Source organism: Aquarana catesbeiana, linkage group LG05 (assembly GCF_042186555.1).
Source record: "Aquarana catesbeiana isolate 2022-GZ linkage group LG05, ASM4218655v1, whole genome shotgun sequence".
In the NCBI taxonomy this organism is placed as follows: Eukaryota; Metazoa; Chordata; class Amphibia; order Anura; family Ranidae; genus Aquarana; species Aquarana catesbeiana.
The window spans coordinates 528,592,687-528,613,200 of record NC_133328.1 but is presented as its reverse complement, the minus strand read 5'-3'; the positions used below and the strand labels follow the sequence as shown (position 1 = coordinate 528,613,200).

The 20,514-nt window shown below is 42.7% G+C and overlaps 2 protein-coding genes across 3 annotated transcripts in view; both read right to left on the bottom strand.

Annotated features, from left to right (window-relative positions):
• The window catches only part of LOC141145227 (NXPE family member 1-like), a 452,066-nt gene that overhangs the window by 388,769 nt on the left and 42,783 nt on the right, over positions 1–20,514 (bottom strand). The gene's annotated exons all lie outside the window — the stretch shown is intronic.
• LOC141145228 (NXPE family member 1-like) lies at positions 3,758–7,604 on the bottom strand. The gene is made up of 2 exons (XM_073631734.1): positions 7,389–7,604; positions 3,758–5,125 (listed from the first exon to the last, which is right to left on the bottom strand). The coding sequence occupies exons 1-2, from the start codon at positions 7,537–7,539 to the stop codon at positions 4,587–4,589; spliced, it is 690 nt and encodes a 229-aa protein (XP_073487835.1). The 5' UTR covers positions 7,540–7,604; the 3' UTR covers positions 3,758–4,586.

Here is a 20,514-nt window from a genome sequence, read left to right as displayed (position 1 = left end):
GTGTTTAGAGGAATTGTAGCAGGTGACTTTCATGATCACAGAATCTTGACAGTTGACTTGCGTGCTCCCCCTCAAGGGTCCCCACTTACCAGATCCTACTACCCCTTCAGGGGTAATGCGCATGTAGCTCCTTAGGTTGGCAGGTAACCACTGGTGTCAGCCTTTGCAGTTCCTCGAGCAGCCTTGGGATATTCGGGTTGTGATAGATGTAATTTTCATAATCCTCATAAAAAAGAGAAATTGGCTCCCATAGTGCAGTATAACCAAAACTTCTGTTTATTAAAAGATTATTTAAAAAAAAAAATTGTATATGAGCAAACAGACAAAAAATATAGTTCATGCAGCGTAATGCCTAGTCCCATAGGGGCTGCACTTGCCGGTATAAAGCATAGGCAACTGAGCTGTAGGTAGACAGCTTGCACTGTGGTTGCGATCCACCCACTTGCTCAGCTTCCTGGAAGTCACGTGATGTGGGTAGTGACGCCGTACGCATTTCGTCATAGACGTCTTCAGCAGCGATCTCGGTGGAATTTTTAATTTTGGTGCGATTTTTGCATTTTTTCTGTTTTTTGGTGCGTTTTTTTGCATGTTTTTGATATTCATGTCTGGATGTTTTATACACTAATTTGTAAGCCATTACACTTTTGGTGATAACTTCTCTTGGGTATGATTGGTGTCAACACTTAAAGGGTTTTAGTCCTCAGCGGTGACATGTCCGCTGACATCCGGATCCACTCTGATCGGCTGAATCCAGACGGATGGAAACCCTATTTTCCATCCATTTGGTGGATCGCATCGGATGAAAATGGACAGCTGGTTCGTTTTCATCTGATCTCCCATAGAGGAGAGTGGGGCTCTGAAGGGTCCGTCCCTGCAAAGTGAGCAGAGACGGACCTGTCATCCACCGGCTCAGCGAGGATCAACGGATCGATCCCCGCTGAGCAAGCAGAGTCAGTGAAAATGTACATTAATGGGTGAAAGGGGCCCTAGTGGCTGAGTTGTGTAATTGGTTGATGTATTTAATTCATTACAGTTGATCTACATGATAACAGTTTTGCTTTTAAATTATTTGTTATAAACCAGTAATAACGGCCGCGGCCAAATAAAGTTATGTTTTTTCATCAATAAACTGATTGTTTTGGTTTTCTTTATGTCTGGGCCATGCTGTCCGCGATCCCATTATCATCACAATGGCAACCTTTCTTAAAACAAAAATGCTTTTGGTTGCTAACTAATAGTACACTCAGCAAGTTCCGATGGGGTAAACATTTGCAACATACCAAAAGAGTATGAAATTTATTCCACCTGATTTAAAAAAATATACCAAATCAAGAGGCCTACCCTTAAACACACAAATATGCATCAAGGTCCTCCATAATGTTCCATGTAACTGAGCCTAAATCTCTGAGAACCTAATTACATTTTATTTCATACTAAAAGTAAAAACTTAAAAAAAGATATATGTAGAAGTGTATATTTACATTTTGTAGTGGTGTCATGCTTTTACTAGTTGGCTATCATCTGGACAGCACAAAGGATAATACTATATTATATTAAGAAGGGGGACTTACCATACCACCTTGAGACACGTGCATCTGTGCATAATACCTTCTATCCAGCGTGAAAATCGTGGTATTAACACTCAGTGCAGTAGAACATTGAATAAACATTAGCCACATTTAGTGCAGTAAAACAGGTCACTGTAGGTGTTGATTGACCTAAAAGTTATATAAATTTGGGACTGCAGGTATATCTTCCTGTAATATTTTGTTAATTGACCCTAAATCATTCTCTATGCACTAAAAAAGGTGGTTGTCCTTTATTTGCCAGAGATGTTTAAGGCACAATAACCCCGGTATCCTCTTCAAGAGTGGGCGGTCCATTTCAAGATAAAAGTGGTTTCTGCAATGGATTTGCGGCGACATCACTTTTATCGGCGGCGGGAGAGGGGCCCCCCTCCCGTCGCTCTCCAATGCCCTCGCCGCTTACCGAAGCCGTTGGTAGTGGCGGAGGCGATCGGATCCTCTCCCTAGCCTGACATGGAGATGAGTGAGGGGAAGATGTCTCTGACAGACGCGAGTAGAGGAGAGCCGATCGGTGGCTCTCCTGACGGGGGGTCTGCGCTGATTATTAATCAGCGCAGCCCCCCCGCGGATGCCCACACTGGACCACCAGGGACACCACCAGGACCACCACAATAGATGGATCACCAGGGATGCCACCCTATACCACCAGGGATGCCACCCTATACCGTCAGGGATGCCAGTAAGTGCCCAAACAATGCCAAACAGTGCCCACACATAATGCCAGTCAGTGCCAGTCAGTCAGTGCCAGATGTCTCCTCATCAGTGATGCCCAACAGTGTTGGTGATGCCTATCAGTGTCCAAAAGTACCACCCATCAGTGTCCATCATTGCCACCTATCAGTGCCCATCCATGCCCATCAGTGCCCACCTATCAGTGCCCACCTGTGCCACCCATCAGTGCAGCCTGTCAGTGCCCTTCAGTGCCTATCAGTGCCACCTATCAATGCCCATCAGTGCTGCATACCAGTGCCACCTATTAGTGCCCATCAGTGCCACCTATCAGTGTTCATCAGTGCTACATCATCAGTGCCAACTCATTGGTGCCACCTCATCAGTGCCTATTAGTGCAGTCTCATCAGTGCCCATCAGTGAAGGAGAAAACATATTTATTTACAAAATTTTATAACAAAAGCAAAAGAAAAACTTTTTTTTCCCCAAAATTTCCAGGTCCTGTCATGCTTTTTTGATTACAAGGGATGTTTACATTGCTTGTAATATGAATAAAAGTGACCCATTTTTTTAAACCACACATGTGAGGTATTGCCGCGATCTTTAGAGCGAGATCAATAATTCTAGCCCTAGACCTCCCCTGTGACTCAAAGCATGCAACCTGTAGAATTTTTTTAAACGTCGCCTATGGAGATATTTTAAGGGTAAAAGATTGTCGCCATTCCACGAGCGAGGGCAACTTTGAAGCGTGACATGTTGGGTATTAATTTACTCAGCGTAACATTATCTTTCACAATCTAAAAAAAAAATTGGGGTAACTTTACTTTTATTTTTTAATTCAAAAAAGTTAATTTAAAAAAAAAAAAAAGTGCACTTGTATGACCGCTGCGCAAATACGGTGTGACAAAAAGTTTTGCAAAAACCACCATTTTATTCTCTAGGGTGTTAGTACCATTAAAACATTATACATTTTTTTTCTAAGTAATTTTCTAGCAAAAAAACTGTTTTTAACTTTGACACCAAATCTCAGAAAGAGGCTTGGTCCTTAAGTGGTAAATAGGCAAGGGGCTGGGACAAATGACCTGGTGGCCCTGCCCCCGTGTGATGCCACTGACCCAGTATGCACCGAAGGGCCTGGTATGGATTTGAGGGGGGGACCCCACACCATTTTTTCCGATTTTTTTTTTTGTTTTTTTTTTTTTTGCCGGCAACTTTGTTTTTTTTTACAATCAATCAATATTTTAATATGGTAATCAATTCACATAGAAGTACAAGCGATTTGTTTCCAACCAAAATGATGGCCGCATGCTGATGTCATACGTCGCAGGTCCCTCAATCCCAATACTTTTCTTCATTTCCAAAAAACTGTGGCACAAAATGAGGTCACTTTAGGATGTCTACTTTACAAAAATTATTAATTTGGGGGGGTGGTTGTACTGTCCTGGCATTTGAACAGAAAGTAAGTGAAACAGGTTTTTATTTTTTTTTTATTCTTTTTTCCATTATATAGTAAAATAATATAAAACCCAGTAGTTATTAAATACCACCAGAAGAAAGCTCTATTATTCTGAAAAAAATGTAAATAAACTTAATTTGGTTACATTGTTTGCATGATGGTATAATTGTCAGTTTATTACAGCAGTGGCCTGATAATGAAGGAGTATTATACGATGGTAATCAAGTGGTAAATACGCTTATGAATTCATGTTGGCTTCAGATGAAGAGAACCAATCCACACAAATTTGCTTTTAGCCTGAATTGTCCTCAGTCACAAAACATGGGTAAAGGTTTATTCATATTCACTCACATTTAGCTATGGTAAATGCATTATAGTATTAATTTATTAGCGGCAAATAAGCTATTCACTTTGCAAAAAAACTTGCACCAGAGCTTAGTGAATATGATGAAGCTTCACTTTGTCAAAACTACTCAATTATGTTCAAGGAAAAAAAAAACAAACAGCATTTTTGCTTGTCCACAATTGGATTATGGAAATCATTAGAACATCACCTCATTCACTAAGCTCTGGGGCAAATTCTCTTGCGAAGTGCAGCTTCCCTTGCAAAGTCTATTTTCCTTTAGTAAATCAGCCCAATGGCCCTGCTAAAAAACAATTAGGAAATTATAGGTGTGTTCAGGCAATGTAGTTAAAATCATAGAGCTGGGTTGAGACAGGAACATATGCTGGGCAGAAAAGGGTGCCAGTGATTTTCAGCATTCCATTAAAATTTTTCAAATGGCACGGTAGCTATTATAGTCCTACATCACCTCTAGTATGATGCAAAATTGGGAAAATAAAAAAACAACCACAAGGAATCTTTATCTGGCAGGTCAGCTACATATATATGTCATCAGCATGTTGATCTCATTTCTCACATATGCTTCTGGAGGATGAATCTGATTGTAATTGAATGCAGTAGTCATGTCCCAACCATTTATAAAACCAACATTGATGTCTTTAAAGATAATTTCCATAATGAGATAGTGAACATATGCATGGAAATCACTCATTCCTTCAAATTCTCCCCCCATCTCACTTGTATTCTCTGTCTTGATGATAACTTTAGTTTCTGGGCTTCTCAGAAGCAGGCGCTCTATGGCACGTCGGATATTGTACAGCCTCTTAATGTAGTGATGCACAGGGAATAATCTAAAATGCACCCCAATGTTGAAAGCAATCACGGTATACTGGTTTCCTCCTATTAAGTCAATTTCACGTGGAATAGTGCGCTCCTCTGTGAGGGTTGTGAATCCAAGATAAATAAATGGCCTTGCATGATGTTTCCAAAGAACATGGGTATTTCTTTCAGTGTCAACACCTAAATGCTTTTGTGACCATCCTCCTTCATAGACATTGAGAAATTTTATGTCTAGAAAAAAAAAATTATACTGTGAGAATTTTGGTAGGCTTTGGAAATCTAAAAATGCTATTAGTAGATTCAAAAATGCGGGTAAACATTGAGATAACATAGGACCAGAGATGGAAAAACATTCTAAAATCTGCTAGTTTGCCTGATTTTAAATGATGAAATGAGATCATACAAAACATATTCCCTAACATACTTCACCCTCACATATCTTTCACTTTTTGAAAAACACATCTTTTTCGGATGAAAATATTATAGCAAAATATATTTTCCTAAGCACAATGGGATACATTGGTTTTTCTGGATTTCTTAAAAGGATTAGCATCATCAGCATCATGGACAGAGTAGAAAAATTATCAATCAAAAAGTAAAAATATATCTCACCTTAAAAAAAGACTTTTCCCAGGTACAACAAAGTATCAACATTTTGCTGCAATTTGATGCAATACTGTAAGCCATAAATGTGTACAAGAAGCAGACCATGAAAAAAGTACTTCAATATTTTCAAAAACATTGACAACCCAGCAGGAAAAAAAGGATAAATGAAAAGAGACATCATTGCAGAATTACTGTGATGAAAAAACAGAAAAGACTAGGTAGTTGCTAGTTTAAAAAAAAAGTAGCAGTACAGTAGCAGTAGTAACACAGCATCATTGTTTTGATCCACCCACCAAAGCTGTATCATAGGGCCTACTATTAAGTTCTGGTGGGCGGAGCAAAACATCAGGGGGCACGGCTGTGGCGGAAACTCATGGGCTTAGGCCATTTTCAAGTTTACACTAGGTTGGCAGGACAGATGTGCGGCACTTCTTTGATTTTATACATGCATCACTTTGCATGAGCACCTTTGGCAGCCTGCACCTTTTCTCCCTGGTGACTGTAGGACTTTGGTTTCCCTAGCTTTATTGGTGTTCATAATCTAGCACCTAAGGTCGCAGCTGAGTTGCGGTCCTCAGATTGAAGATGTTACTAAGAGAAATATAGAGTTTGTCTGTCTCTGGCTTCAGTACCTTCTAGCATAACCTAACTAACCTGGAGCAATCATGTAGATTAGAAAGCAAGAACCTCTTATCTGCAATTCAGCAATGCATAAATTATTAAAGTCATTGCAGCAGCATGACAACTTGTTAACCAGTATTTTCAGAAAATAGGAAAGCATTGCCAAATACGTAATATCTCTTTTTTTCTTCTTTTTGGAGGAAAAAATAATAAATGCATAAATACAGTATTTGCAGGAAAAAAAATGTGAAGTTACATTTTTTGCAACTAAGCCCACAAAGCGTTGCAACCTTGATCAGTGGAGATTGGGGGGGGGGGGGTCTCATTTGCACCATGTTACACCCTAAATACAGACCTAACATGTAACATTTGGTAAAAGGTTAGCTTTCAAGAAAACAGTTTTATGTACTTAAATTGCAACTGTGGCTAGGCTAATGACATTCAAGTATTTATACATACTTAGAGGAGCTCCAGGCTCCTTCGGAAAAAATGAAAAGTCAACAGCTACATTTATCTGTCCTGGAATTCACCTGTGTCTTCACCCCAACCGATTTTTTAATCGGCTCTTGGGTGCTGCCACCACCATTTCTTGTAAGGGAAACCGTCAGGGAAGCCTTGCAGCTTCACAGGTGGCTCCCTACTGCGCATGCGCAAAGTGTGCTGTGCTTTATGAATGGCGGGAGAAGGAGGGCAAACTCCCGGGTGACTTTGCCGCAACAAATTCATCCAGAAGGGGGAGCGAGTATCTGTCAAAATTAGGTACAAGCTCCCCCCTCCCCCCCACGAAAGGTGCCAAATGTGGCAGCGGAGGGTGAGAGGAAGAAAACAAGCAGAGCTTTCCTTTTTTGGTGGAGCTCCGCTTTAAGCAGCAAATGCACCATAAAAAAGACTTCTGTTTCCACAGGCACTGTGGAACAGTTTATCCTCAAAGTTTACAGCAGGAGCAGCACTAAAGTAATTTTCACTGCAGCTCAGCTCTCCCAGCCACTCCCTCCCAGAACACCTTCTCTATGTTTACATTAGAGGATAGAAGGCTGGAAGGCTGCCAATTCACAATAGCCTATGGGTCTTGCTTTATTGTCCATAGCATGACCACATTTACAGTAAGAATTTGTACATATGTGTTCATAGCCTGGAGAGAAGCAAGAAGGAGCATTCTCGTCTGTCCTTTATTTACAAACTCAACTGAAAATGTGGCTAGGTACACCCTCAATGTTTATTCTGAGAATGATAGGTAGAATCATAGTTTCATACTATCAATACTTACTTTGCAACTTAGTTTCAAAAATATATATCCACTGATGCATGGTTGAATCCCCAAACATATAGAAGAACCTTCCCTTCATGCAATCTTTTAGTTGTTCTACTTCATGGTAGGTCTTCATGTTGCAAGTCTTTGGGTACCAGATATTGTTCATAAAATATCCACTGGGGTATTCTAATTTTCCTCCCGTTTTGCATTTCTCTTTTGTCTCTAAACCTGAATCTGACAAAAAATATAATAGAAGAATTTGCATTAATAATATCACCATTACTTTTGAATTGCATCACAGATACTAAATTCATTGTACAGGCGGTACTCTAGTTACAAACATCTGACTTACAAACGAATTCTACTTACAAATGGAGGGAGACAACAGGAAGTGAGAGGAAATCTATCTCTAGGAAGGGAAATTCACTCCTATAAGAGTTATTATGGGAAAAAGGTGTAACCACGGATGCTTTATCACCAAGGCTTGTTTCCACAACAACACAAAATTTTCGAAATCCAATTGTCATTGGGACAGAAAGTGAGGTGAAATCTTCTGAACAGGGGCACAGACAGCAAAACAAACGTTACAGGGGTGTTAATTCTTCCCTATGTTATCCAAAAAGATTAAACATTTTTATTTTTTGGCTGGAGAAAAAAATGTACCTGTTCTGACTTACAAACAGATTCAACTTAAGAACAAACCTACAAACCCTATCTTGTTTGTAATCCCGGGACCGCCTGTACTGTATAACCATTTAATTATAGAGACCATTTGCACCTGTGATCAATTTTTTCATCTTAACAAAAAGTAATTAGAACAAACCATGAATATGTTAGGCACTTATTTTTAACAAGCAGAATTGTTTGTAAAAGTGTCAGATGATTGAGAGGGAAACTATACTTTTTTTTTTTTTTTTGTACATATACTGTATACAATGTACAATATTTGTTATACGAATATAATATGTATAACAAGTGTAGCCAAGTCCTGGGCCTCTACAGGTCTAATGGTGACCTCCAGAGTTAGAGACAGCTGACTAGGGATGAGCTTGATGTTCAACTCGAACATCGGGTGTTCGCCCATTCGCAGAACAGCGAACATTATGGGGCATTTGAGCGGGAAATTTGAGCGCCGCGGAATGCAGTGGAACGACCAATAATGCACTACGAGATGTGCGCTCTGCTGAGAGAGCCATAATTGGCCAAAGGCAGAGGACTTTGGCCAATCATGGCTCAGGGTGACTAAGTCAACGCCCCACACTATATAAGGCTGCTTACACGGCGGCCATGTGTAGTGTTGTTAGGGTGGACAGAGAGATAGCTTCACTTAGATTAAGCAGGCAGGTTATTCAGTTAGTGGCAGTGTATTTGATATATATATATATATATATATATATATATATATATATATATATATATACAGTCAGTCTAGTATATATATATATATATATATATATATATATATATATATATATATATATATATATACTCTGCATCCAGTGTAGCCTATATCTACAGTGTATTAGGTGGTGCACTGTTTCAAATACACTTCAGGCAGTGTGCACAGTATCTAATACAGTGTGTACAGTTTCTAACACACTTCAGGTGGTGTACACTGTATCAAATACAGTGTGTACAGTTTCTACTACAATTCTGGTGGTGTACACAGTATACAATACACTTTGTATAGTTTCTACTATACTTCTGGTGGTGTACACAGTACACAATACAGTGCAGCCGTAGTACAGTTTTTAATACAGTGCAGATGGTGTACACAGTATCTAATACAGTATGTACAGTTTCTACTATACTTCTTGTGGTGTACACAGTAAACAATACAGTGCAGCTGTAGTACAGTTTCTAATACAGTGCAGGCGGTGTACACAGTATCTAATACAGTGTGTACAGTTTCTACTACACTTCTGGTGGTGTATACAGTATCTAATACATTGTGTACAGTTTCTAATACACTTCAGGTGGTGTACACAGTATCTAATACAGTGTGTACAGTTTCTACTACACTTCTGGTGGTGTACACGGTACACAATGCAGTGCAGCCATTGTACAGTTTCTAATACAGTGCAGGCGGTGTACACAGTATCTAATACAGTGTGTACAGTTTCTACCAAACTTCTGGTGGTGTACACAGTACACAATACAGTGCAGCCATAGTACAGTTTCTAATACAGTGCAGGCGGTGTACACAGTATCTAATATAGTGTGTACAATTTCTACTACACTTCTGGTGGTGTACACAGTATACAATACAGTGTGTACAGTTTCTAATACACTTCAGGTGGTGTTTACAGTATCTAATACAGTGTGTACAGTTTCTACTACTTTTCTGGTGGTGTACACAGTATCTAATACAGTGTGTACAGTTTCTAATACACTTGAGGTGGTGTACACAGTATCTAATACAGTGTGTACAGTTTCTAATACACTTCAGGTGGTGTATTAATATATATTTATATATACAGTCTATATATATATATCTATATATATATCTATATATATAGATATATACATACAGGGCTCAAAATTTCAAGTCCTGAGCTACTAGCCAAGCCTCAAGGGTTACTCGCCACCAGTTGCCCCGCCCAACCCCTACCATGCCCTGCCCCTAATCCCACCCCTAAACACGCCATCATACATTATCTCATGAAATGACACTTAAATGTTTTATGCAGAATTACCTTATAAAATAGATATTGACAACTTTATCTGTGTCCCCAATGCAGCTATGTGTCCCCAATGAGCCTGTGTCCCCATTGCAGCCTGTGTCCCCATTGCAGCCTGTGTCCCCAATGTAGCTATGTGTCACCAGTGTAGCCTGTGTCCACCAATGCAACCTGTGCCCGCCAGTGCAGCCTGTGCCCCCCAGTGCAGCCTGTGTCCCCAATGCAGCTATGTGTCCCCAGTGCAGCCTGTGTCACCAATGCAACCTGTGCCCGCCAGTGCAGCCTGTGTCACCAGTGCAACCTGTGTCCGCCAGTGCAGCCTGTGCCCACCAGTGCAGCCTGTGCCCACCAGTGCAGCCTGTACTCACCAGTGCAGCCATGTGTCCGCCAGTGTAGCCATGTGTCCCCGTTGCAGCCTGTGTCCCCATTGCAGCTATGTGTCTCCAATGCAGCCTGTGTCCCCATTGAAGCCTGTGTCCCCATTGAAGCCTGTGTCCCCAGTGCAGCTTGTGTCCCCAATGCAGCTATGTGTCCCCAATGCAGCTATGTTTCCCCAATGCAACCTGTGCCCGCCAGTGCAGAATGTGCTCGCCAGTGCAGCCTGTATCCCCATTGCAGCCCGAGTCCCCATTGCAGCTATGTGTCCCCAGTGCAGCCTGTGCCCGCCAGTGCAGCCTGTGTCACCAATGCAACCTGTGCCAACCAGTGCAGCCTGTGTCTCCATTGCAGCCTGTGTCCCCATTGCAGCCTGTGTCCCCATTGCAGCCTGTGTCCCCATTGCAGCTATGTGTCCCCAGTGCAGCATGTGCCCGGCAATGCAACCTGTGCCCACCAGTGCAGCCTGTGTCCGCTAGTGCAGCCTGTGTCCGCTAGTGCAGCTCCTTGTCCCCAGTGCAGCCTGTGTCCCCAGTGCAGCTATGTGTCCCCAGTGCAGCTATGTGTCCCCAGTGCAGCTATGTGCCCGCCAATGCAACCTGTGCCCGCCAATGCAGCATGTGCGTGCCAATGCAACCAGTGCAGCCTGTGTCCACCAGTGCAGCCTGTGTCCGCCAGTGCAGCCTCGTGTCCCCATTGGAGCCATATGTCCAATACAGCCCTGTGTCCTCAATGCAGCTCTGTGTTCCCAATGCAGCTGTGTCCCCAATGCAGCCATGTGTCCCCAATGCAGCCATGTGTCCCCAATGCAGCCTACCTTTTGTAGGGGAAGGGAGAGCAGAGGAGAGCTACCGCCGACTGATTGATCAGAGCGCGGGGAACATAACAGCTTTCATTTCAATAGCTGTGTGTTCCCCGCTGCGCGCCGTCATCTACAGCCCCTCCCCCTTGTCCAGGCACTTTTATAGACAGATGACCCGTCCAATCCTGGGACGGGTGATCTGTCTATCAAAGTGCCCGGACAAAGAGGAGGGGCTGTAAATGACGGCGTGCGGCGGGGAACACACAGCTATTGAAATGAAAGCTGTTATGTTCTCAGCGCTCTGATCAACCAGGCAGCGGCTCTCCTCTCCCTTCCCCTACGATTGCTCCGACAAACCCAGGCTGCCGGCGGTGCTCGCCCCCCCACCTCCAGGCAGCCCACACTCACCAGCTGTCACAAACCAGATGTGAGCAGAACTGTGTGACTGCGACAGAGTGAACCAGACATAAATAGGTGAAAGTAAGTTTATTAAGGAAAATGCATATGTGAACACACCACCAATATAGAGTGAACAACCAAACAATCAGTGATATAAAACCAACCAGCATATGTAGCAAGAGGGAGTACCAGAATCGTTGTCAAGCCAGGCCGGGGTCATAAACAGGGAATCAGTAGCCGGGAAGGGAGATAAACAGGACAAGAGAGGATGGATGGATCACAGGAGGGACGGGTCAGGTACAAGAAATATATGGTTATTCCCGCGCTAACAGGTATAAAGTATACTGGACTAGACTCGGAAAAGCTGCATGCACCGAATCAGGTGCAGACCAAACCTTATAAGTACATAAATTTAACACTAGGTGGTGCTGCGCTAATCCTGGACACCCTTGCTAAAATAACTTAGGGTGGTATGACATACATAAACAGTGTGTAATTAAACATAAAATAACAATGTAGAAGTGTTGGCAACAGCCAAAATAATCTCCACTCATATAACAATAATCCTAAGTGCTAAAAAAGTGTTAAGTGGTATAAATAATCACTAGATATATCTCATCATAAATAGTATCACTAAAATTAAAAATCAATCCATATCTCTCATCATGTGCATAGACAAGTTAACAAAAGTGTAAGCAACGTCAAATAATAATAAAGTGCATAATACAATCTAAGTGACTCACGATATATAGCAAGCAGATAGCACATAAAGTGACATAGTGCAATAGTGAAAAAACAAGAGAGAAATAAAAATATATAGGTGGAATATCCAGGGATTGTCAGATATTATGACATGCAATCTTTTTAATATAATGTGACTTTAATATTTTGACATGCACCAAGTGTGAACAATAAGGAAAAGTCCTTTTGATTTTAAACATTGGCAATAGCGTCCTAGCATGCAACAGCCGCACTGCAGTGCTTGAGATAAATCACACAGTGCCCATCTTCGTGTTTACACACTCATGTAATAAGTGGCCCCTTACCTTAAGGCAATAGGGCAAACGCATATGACCAAGGATCTTTTAGGGGGTCCTCCTATAGGTGTAGAATACTATCCTCACGGTCCTAGTTTCAGGGGGTAATTCCCTCGGTGGTATAGGGGGATATAAAAGACACGGGGAGTCCCAATAGTGTAATAACGTTTCAACCAGCGACTTTATTGAGTAAAACAAGGGTACTCACATACACAGCGAAAACAGTGTTCCTAACTCCGACGAGCGGCGAGCTCGTATATCTCTCACAGCACGTAGAGCCTGTCCCGTCCCTACGCGTGATGTCACACCGCACGTGACTTCATCAGGAGATGTGTACAGGCTAGAAACATGTCTTTAAATACTCTTATAATGGGCGCCAATGGGCGGCCATTTTCCCGGAGTCCTATGATTAACATTACGGCGGCCATTTTCCTGAGGATCGTACGGCGCGGCCATGTTTGAGGTGTAATATGCGTCCGCCCATCCTCTGGGCGAAGGGCGAAGTAACTCATGCTCAATCCATCCCCGTCCAGGACAATTTTAAATAGCGAGTGTGATAATGAGGGGGTAAGACTATAGGAGGAGCAACGTATTAAGTACTTCCAGGGACAGAAAAACTGCTTGGACTCTGCTCTAAGGATATGCAAGCTACCCAAAATTAAAAAGACATTAAAAAACATTAAAAAACACGATCAGTCCAGATAGAAAACAAAAAAATAAATAAAAGGGGGATTTTAAAACATATATGGGCATACATCCCATATATAAAACCGAAAATACAGAAGGGACAGACGGTCATGCTGCTATATATATATAATACAGCAAAGCCATACAAAATATATCTATATTAGTCACGTGTAAATCAAACATCTTAAAATCATAAAAGATACTATAAAATCAGCATAAATACAATATCATAAACATCATAATTGATAGATAATAAAAAACACAAAAGCATAAAAACAGTAAACTAGTAGGACTAAATCATACTACTAGTTAGATTCTAAAATCATGGGATCAAGCTATTCAGTCTATAGTATAGGAGACGGATTAATTTATTTGGAACACCCAGACTGGCAAAGTAAAATCAGATATAAGTAATAAAAGGTGGTATATTTAAAAATCAATAAGGAAACAATTAAGGTCGAATTCGATATTAAGGCCACGAGGCGAGAAAGTATCCAAGGTAAAAATCCATTTGGATTCAAGTTTACTCAGAGTCCTCACCTTGTGCCCCCCCCCCCGCCAATGTTTAATATATGGTGTTATACCACCTTTTATTACTTATATCTGATTTTACTTTGCCAGTCTGGGTATATCTGGATTTGACGATAGGGTTGTTCCAAATAAATTAATCCCTCTCCTATACTATAGACTGAATAGCTTGATCCCATATGTAATTTTAGAATCTAACTAGTAGTATGATTTAGTCCTACTAGTTTACTGTTTTTATGCTTTTGTGTTTTTTATTATCTATCAATTATGATGTTTATGATATTGTATTTATGCTGATTTTATAGTATCTTTTATGATTCTAAGACGTGACTAAGACACGACTAATATAGATATATTTTGTATGGCTTTGCTGTATATTATATATATAGCAGCATGACCGCCTGTCCCTTCTGTATTTTCGGTTTTATATATGGGATGTATGCCCATATATGTTTTAAAATCCCCCTTTTTTTTTTTTTCTTCTATCTGGAGAAGTAAGTGTCCATATATTAAAAGTCAGCAGCTGCAGTATTTGTAGCTGCTGGCTTTTAATTTTTTTTTTCAGCGGACCTCCGCTTTAACTAGGAGCAAGATCAGACTTGGACAACTTTTCCCACCGAAAATCCTCTGGGTTACTGGGTCTTGAGGATGGATCACTGGCCAGAGCTTGCACAGCATGCAATTGAGCTACTGGCCTGTCCTGCATCCAGCGTTCTTTCGGAACCCACATTAAGTGCTGCTGGAGGCTTTGTAACCGATCACAGGGTGTGCCTGTCCACCGAATTGGCTGACCTTCATAAAAATGAATCAGTCTTGGATCACCAGCTACCAAGCACCTGATGCTGATGTAACCGATTTATTTTTTTTAATGTGAGATCCCTTCAAGGCTGCCTATGCTGATGCTGAGTGACTATCCTGTTATGCTGAGTCACAATCCTCTTCCTCCTCAATTTTCATGCTGATAGCTTGTAAGAACATTTTTGGTTCTGGGCATCGCCACCAGTGGCCAAGGCCCAATTTTTCTGCCCCTGTTTAACAGGGGCCTATAATTACAATTTTTTATGCAATACTTTGCAGCAGGGCTCATTCCTGCGCCCCAACTATAGCATCTGTGAGGGGTTGCAGTGTTGTGGAAATTTTTCTGCCCCTGTTTAACAGGGGCGTGTAATTACAATTTTTGATGCAATACTTTGCAGAAGGGCTCATTCCTGCGCTCCAACTATAGCATCTGTGAGGGGTTGCAGTGTTGTGGCACCAGTGCCTAAGGCCCAATTTTTCTGCCCCTGTTCAACAGAAACATGTAATTACAATTCTTGATCTAATATTTCACAGCAGGGCCCATTCCTGCGCCCACCAAGAGTAACTGTGAGGGCATACAGTGTTGTGGCGACACCACCACCACCTCCACCACCAAAGGCCCATTTTTTCTGCCCCTGTTCAACAGGTGCATGTAATTACAATTCTTGATATAATATTTCACAGCAGGGCTCGTTCCTGCACCCACCAAGAGTAACTTTGAGGGCTTACAGTGTTGTGGCAACACCAACACCTAAGGCCTCTTTCTGCAGAGTATATAGGGCAGGCCCCTACTTTAAAACATCCAACTTACAAACGACTCCTACTTGCAAACGGAAGGAGACAACAGGAAGTGAGATGAAATCTACCCCTAGGAAGGGAAATTCTCTCCTGTAAGAGTTAATATGGGAAAAACGTGTCTCCTCTTCACTGATGCTTTATCACCAATCCTTGTTTCACTAAAAACCCCAAATTTTCAAAAAACATTTGTCATTCGGACAGAAAGTTAGGTGAAATCTTCTGAAGAGGTGCACAGACAGCAAAACAAATGTTACATGGGTGATAACCCTTCCCTATGTTTTCCAAAAAGCTTAAAAATCGTTTTTTTTTTTTGGCTGGAGCTACACTTTAAAAATGTACCAGTTCAAAATTACAAACAGATTCTACTTAACAAAAAACCTACAGTCCCTGTCTTGTTTGCACCGCCTGTATACTGCTGTTCAGAGTATATAGGGCCTGGGGGCCCCACGCCTTTCCTTTTTTTAATTTGGGTGCGGGGTTCCCCTAATATCCATACAAGACCCAAAGGGCCTGGTAATGGACTGGGGGGGGTACCCATGCCGTTTGTCTCACTGATTTTCATCCATATTGCCAGGACCCGACATTACATTAAAGCCGCAAGCAGTTTTAAATTACTTTTATTCCTTTAAAAATGTCATTTTGTGCAGGGACTGTACTAAGAGCGGGAAACACGCGCCACTTTACAGGCATACTATAGGCACCCCCCAAGGTACGATATTTAAAGGAATATTTAACTTTTTTTTTCACTTTAAGCTTCATTAAAATCACTGCTCCCGAAAAAACGGCCATTTTTAAAACTTTTTCTTTGCATTAATACGTGTCCCCTGGGGCAGGACTCGGGTTCCCAAACCCTTTTCAGGACAATAACTTGCATATTAGCCTTTAAAATTAGCACTTTTGATTTTGAACGTTCGAGTCCCATAGACTTTAATGGGGTTCTAAAGTTCACGCAAACTTTCGGTCCGTTTGCAGGGGGGTGTTCAGCTCATCCCTAGTAGGGAGGTTACCTTTCCTTCACGGCACACTGGGTAACTCTGCTGGCAGCTGGAATAGATGCAGGACAGGGTTCAGTGTTGTTGGAGCTTGTTCCGACACCACGCCTCCAAAATGCTAGTGGTGATTCTGCTACAGCTCTCTCCTCCACCCCCTCTTCTTCTTCTTCCTCTATGGTCTTTTCTGCAGATTTGTCCTCTGAACCAGTGGTGCTCCGTAAGCGTTCAAGGGGCTACGCAAGCAGTCAGGCTAAAAGATGCCATGCGGTGCTTAAGTTCTTCCTTGGGGACAGGAGCCACACTGGGGTAGAGATTCTGTCAGCTCTTCAGGGCCAGGCTCAGAGGTGGTTGACGCCATGCCAGCTTCAGCCAGGAATGGTTGTAATGCACAATGGCACCAGCCTTCTCTCCGCCCTCCGACAGGGACACTTGACCCATGTTCCATGTTTGGCACACATCCCCAATTTGGTGGTGCAGCGATTCTTGAGCAGGTACCCAGGCTTACAAGATCTCCTGAGGCAGGCCAGAAAAGTCTGTGGTCATTTCCGCCGGTCATACAATGCCAGTGCTCGTCTGGCTGACATCCAAAGGGAATGCAACCTGCCCACCAACCGCCTCTTTTGTGACATGCCCACCAGGTGGAACTCAACTTTGGCAATGCTGCAGCAGCTGCACATACAGCAGAGGCCCATCAATAAGTACCTGTGCAAGTATGGCACCAGGACAGGGTCAGGGGAGTTTGGCTTCTTTTTGCCACGCCAGTGGCTACTGATCAAGGATGCATGCACTGTCCTGTCACCATTGGAGGAGGCCACAAGGATGGTGAGCAGCGACAATGCATGCATCAGTGACACTGTCCTTCTAGTCTTCCTGCTGGAGCACACGCTTCGTGGAATCATAGACGGGGCACTTGAGGCAGAACAGCGGGAGGAAGAGGGGGACTTCCTTTCCTCCCAAGGCCCCCTTTATCCAGATAGCATTCCTGCGGGCATGCCAAACACACAGGAATAAAAGGATGAGGAGGAGGATTGTGTCAGCATGGATGTAGAGGATAATACTCAGCAACAGTCTTCAAGGGATGGTTTTCAGTCCCCAAAAACCCAAGGAGTTGTATGTGGCTGGGAGGAGGTAGTTACGAATAATGTGATTCTTAGTGACCAAGAGAACTCAGAATCGAATGCCTCTGCAAACTTATGCTGCATGGTGCTCTGGTCTGATGAGACTAAAATGTAACTTTTTGGCCATCAAAGAAAATGCTATGTCTGCACAAACCCAACACATCACATCACCCAAAGAACACCATCCCCACAGTGAAGCTTGGTGGTGGCAGCATCATGCTGTGGGGATGTTTTTCAGCAGTCGGGGCAGGGACGTACAGGTAAGCATAAGGGCTTACCTGTACGTCCCTGCCTCCCAGCGGGCGGGGGGTCTGGTCGGAACCCCCCCCCCCGGTGCCTGTGGTGATTGGATTAATTACAGGAGTGATCGGTGCTGAGGGGGAGGCCACCGATTCATGGCCACCCCCTCGCGATCGCTCCTGACAAATGGAATGCTTACTCTGCTTCTGTAATGTAAACAGAAGCAAGGAAGTGATGTCATCTCTCCTCCTGTCGGTCTTTTCGTTCCGGCGCCGAGGAGAGAAGACATCAAGTAAGTTTGCACTACACATACACATAAATTTGCACCAACACTACACATAGAAGTAGTAGAACACGCAGGCACACTAATCACCCCCAATCACCCCCCTTGCACCCCCTGTCACAGTGACACCAATAGCAGGTTTTTTTTTTTTTTTTACTGATTACTGCATTGGTGTCATTTGTGACTGTTATAAGTGTTAGGGCAGTTAGTGGTAGGCCCCTTTAGGTCTAGGGTACCCCCCTAACCCCCCCTAATAAAGGTTTAACTCCTTGATCACCCCCTGTCGCCAGTGTCACTAGGCGATCTTTTTTCTGATCGCCATATTAGTGTCACAGGTGACGCTAGTTAGCCAGGTAAGTATTTAGGTTCACCGTCAGCTTTTTATAGCGTCAGCCCCCATATACTACCTAATAAAGGTTTTAACCCCCTGAGTGCCCCCTAGTTAACCCTTTAACCAGTGATCACTGTATAAGTGTTATGCCGCGTACACACGGTCGGACTTTTCGTCTACAAAAGTCCAACGGACGCTGACGGACTAAAGGTGGCTGGTAATCCGATCGTGTGTGGGCTTCTCCGGACTTTCAACGGACTTTTTTAGCCTCAAATCCGACGGACTTTAGATTTGAAGCATGCTTCAAATCTTTACGTCGTAAGTACGACGGACCCCGAAGTCCGCTCGTCTGTATGCTAGTCCGACGGACAAAAAAACGACGCATGCTCATAAGCAAAAACTAAACGGAAGCACCGGTCTAGTAAAACTAGTGTTCGTATTGTAGGTAGCACATTCATCACGCTGCAAAATCTGTGATCGTTCAATGCAGCGCATTTTATTTCTTCTTTACGAAGGCTCTAAAGAACGAAGGTGTTTTGCTGTTCATAATCAGAGTTCTCCCAAACTGATTTCTGGATTCTTTTTCTCTTTGATCTCATGAATGATATAGTATGCCTTTTTAAAACAATGTTTCCATACTAATAATACTTTTTCCCCTTTTTATTTTTTTTTTTTTTTTATTTTTTTTAGGTTTGTAAAGTTAACACAAAGAACCCATTATTATTTTTTTTTTTTTTATAGTGTTTATTTTTTAGTTTTTAGATAAAGTTAACCCAAAGCACCGTTTTTGGTTACGTAATTTTTTGGATTTTCAAGACTTACCACTTGAACATTATTAACATTAGTAATGTATTTTTGGTGTGTTTTTTTTCAAACTCAATGAGATTGTTGTCCCTTGTTAATTTAACATTGTGTGTAAAATCAATGATTTCAAAGAAAACACATAAAGTCTTTTGCTAAACTCAAAAATATCCATTTATTCATGGTCAAAATAAAATAAAGAGGAAGTCAACGCTGGAAAAAGTCGGTGTACCAGAAAATTGGGATCTTGAGGAGTCCATATAAGAGGGAGCACAATCTGGTCCAAGAATCCCAGAGATCAACAGCACCAGCAGATGATCTAGATGTCCCCAGACTGTGGTCCTACAACAGCCTGCGTCTTCTGTCAGACCAGACTGAACCCAGGTCATCATTTTCTTCTCTTCCTGCAGCCTTTCCTCCACGCTGCCCTGCAGCCTTCCCTGTAGCCTTCTTTTGAGGCTGTGGCTCTGGTGTTTCAGTTGTGGCAGGAGGAGGAGGAGGAGGAGGAGGAGGAGGAGGAGGGGGGGCTGCCTCATGTAGTTGGGTGTTTTGTGTTAGCGTGCCCTGCAGCCCCTTATGGATTGTTTCCCCAAATAGGCGCTCACAAATGAGGCGCTGCTCCCAATCCATCTGAAGAAGCCTGCTGGCTAAGTAGCAGCCATAGGATTCTTCCGCTTCGGGGGGGCTCGTTAAAAAAACGGGTGGCCTCTTGCATGAGGCGCAGGGATGCGTCCTGTGTGACCATCCCCTTCCTGGCCCTTTTTTTGGGAAGGTGGAGGGGAGGCACTTGGGATTCGGTCAGGCTTCTACTGGGCCAGCCACCTCGCTTGGCCCAGCCACCTCACTGGGAGCAGCCACCTCACTGGGAGCAGCCACCTCACTGGGAGCAGCCACCTCCTGCCTGACACTGGGCCCAGCTACTCCTCCAGGATGATGGTGAATCCGGCCTCCTCCAGGCTGTCCATGGGCCTGGTCTCCTCCTGCCTGCCACTTTCCCCACATTCCTCCTGGATGGACTCATCCTGTGTATAAAAAAAGGACAATAGTTTGAGTATATTTTTTTGGCTTCATCAATGACACACAGTTTGCTTCTCATGAATAGCAAATTCAATGTGAATACTTCTCTTTAATAAAAGAGTCTAATCAGACACCATAATTATTTCAAGCAGGTGCCAAACATATTAGCCACTACTGTCAATTGATATGTATACCCAATTTTGAGTGCCAAATTATTTTAGACAATTATAACATCCAGTTAACATCATTAATAT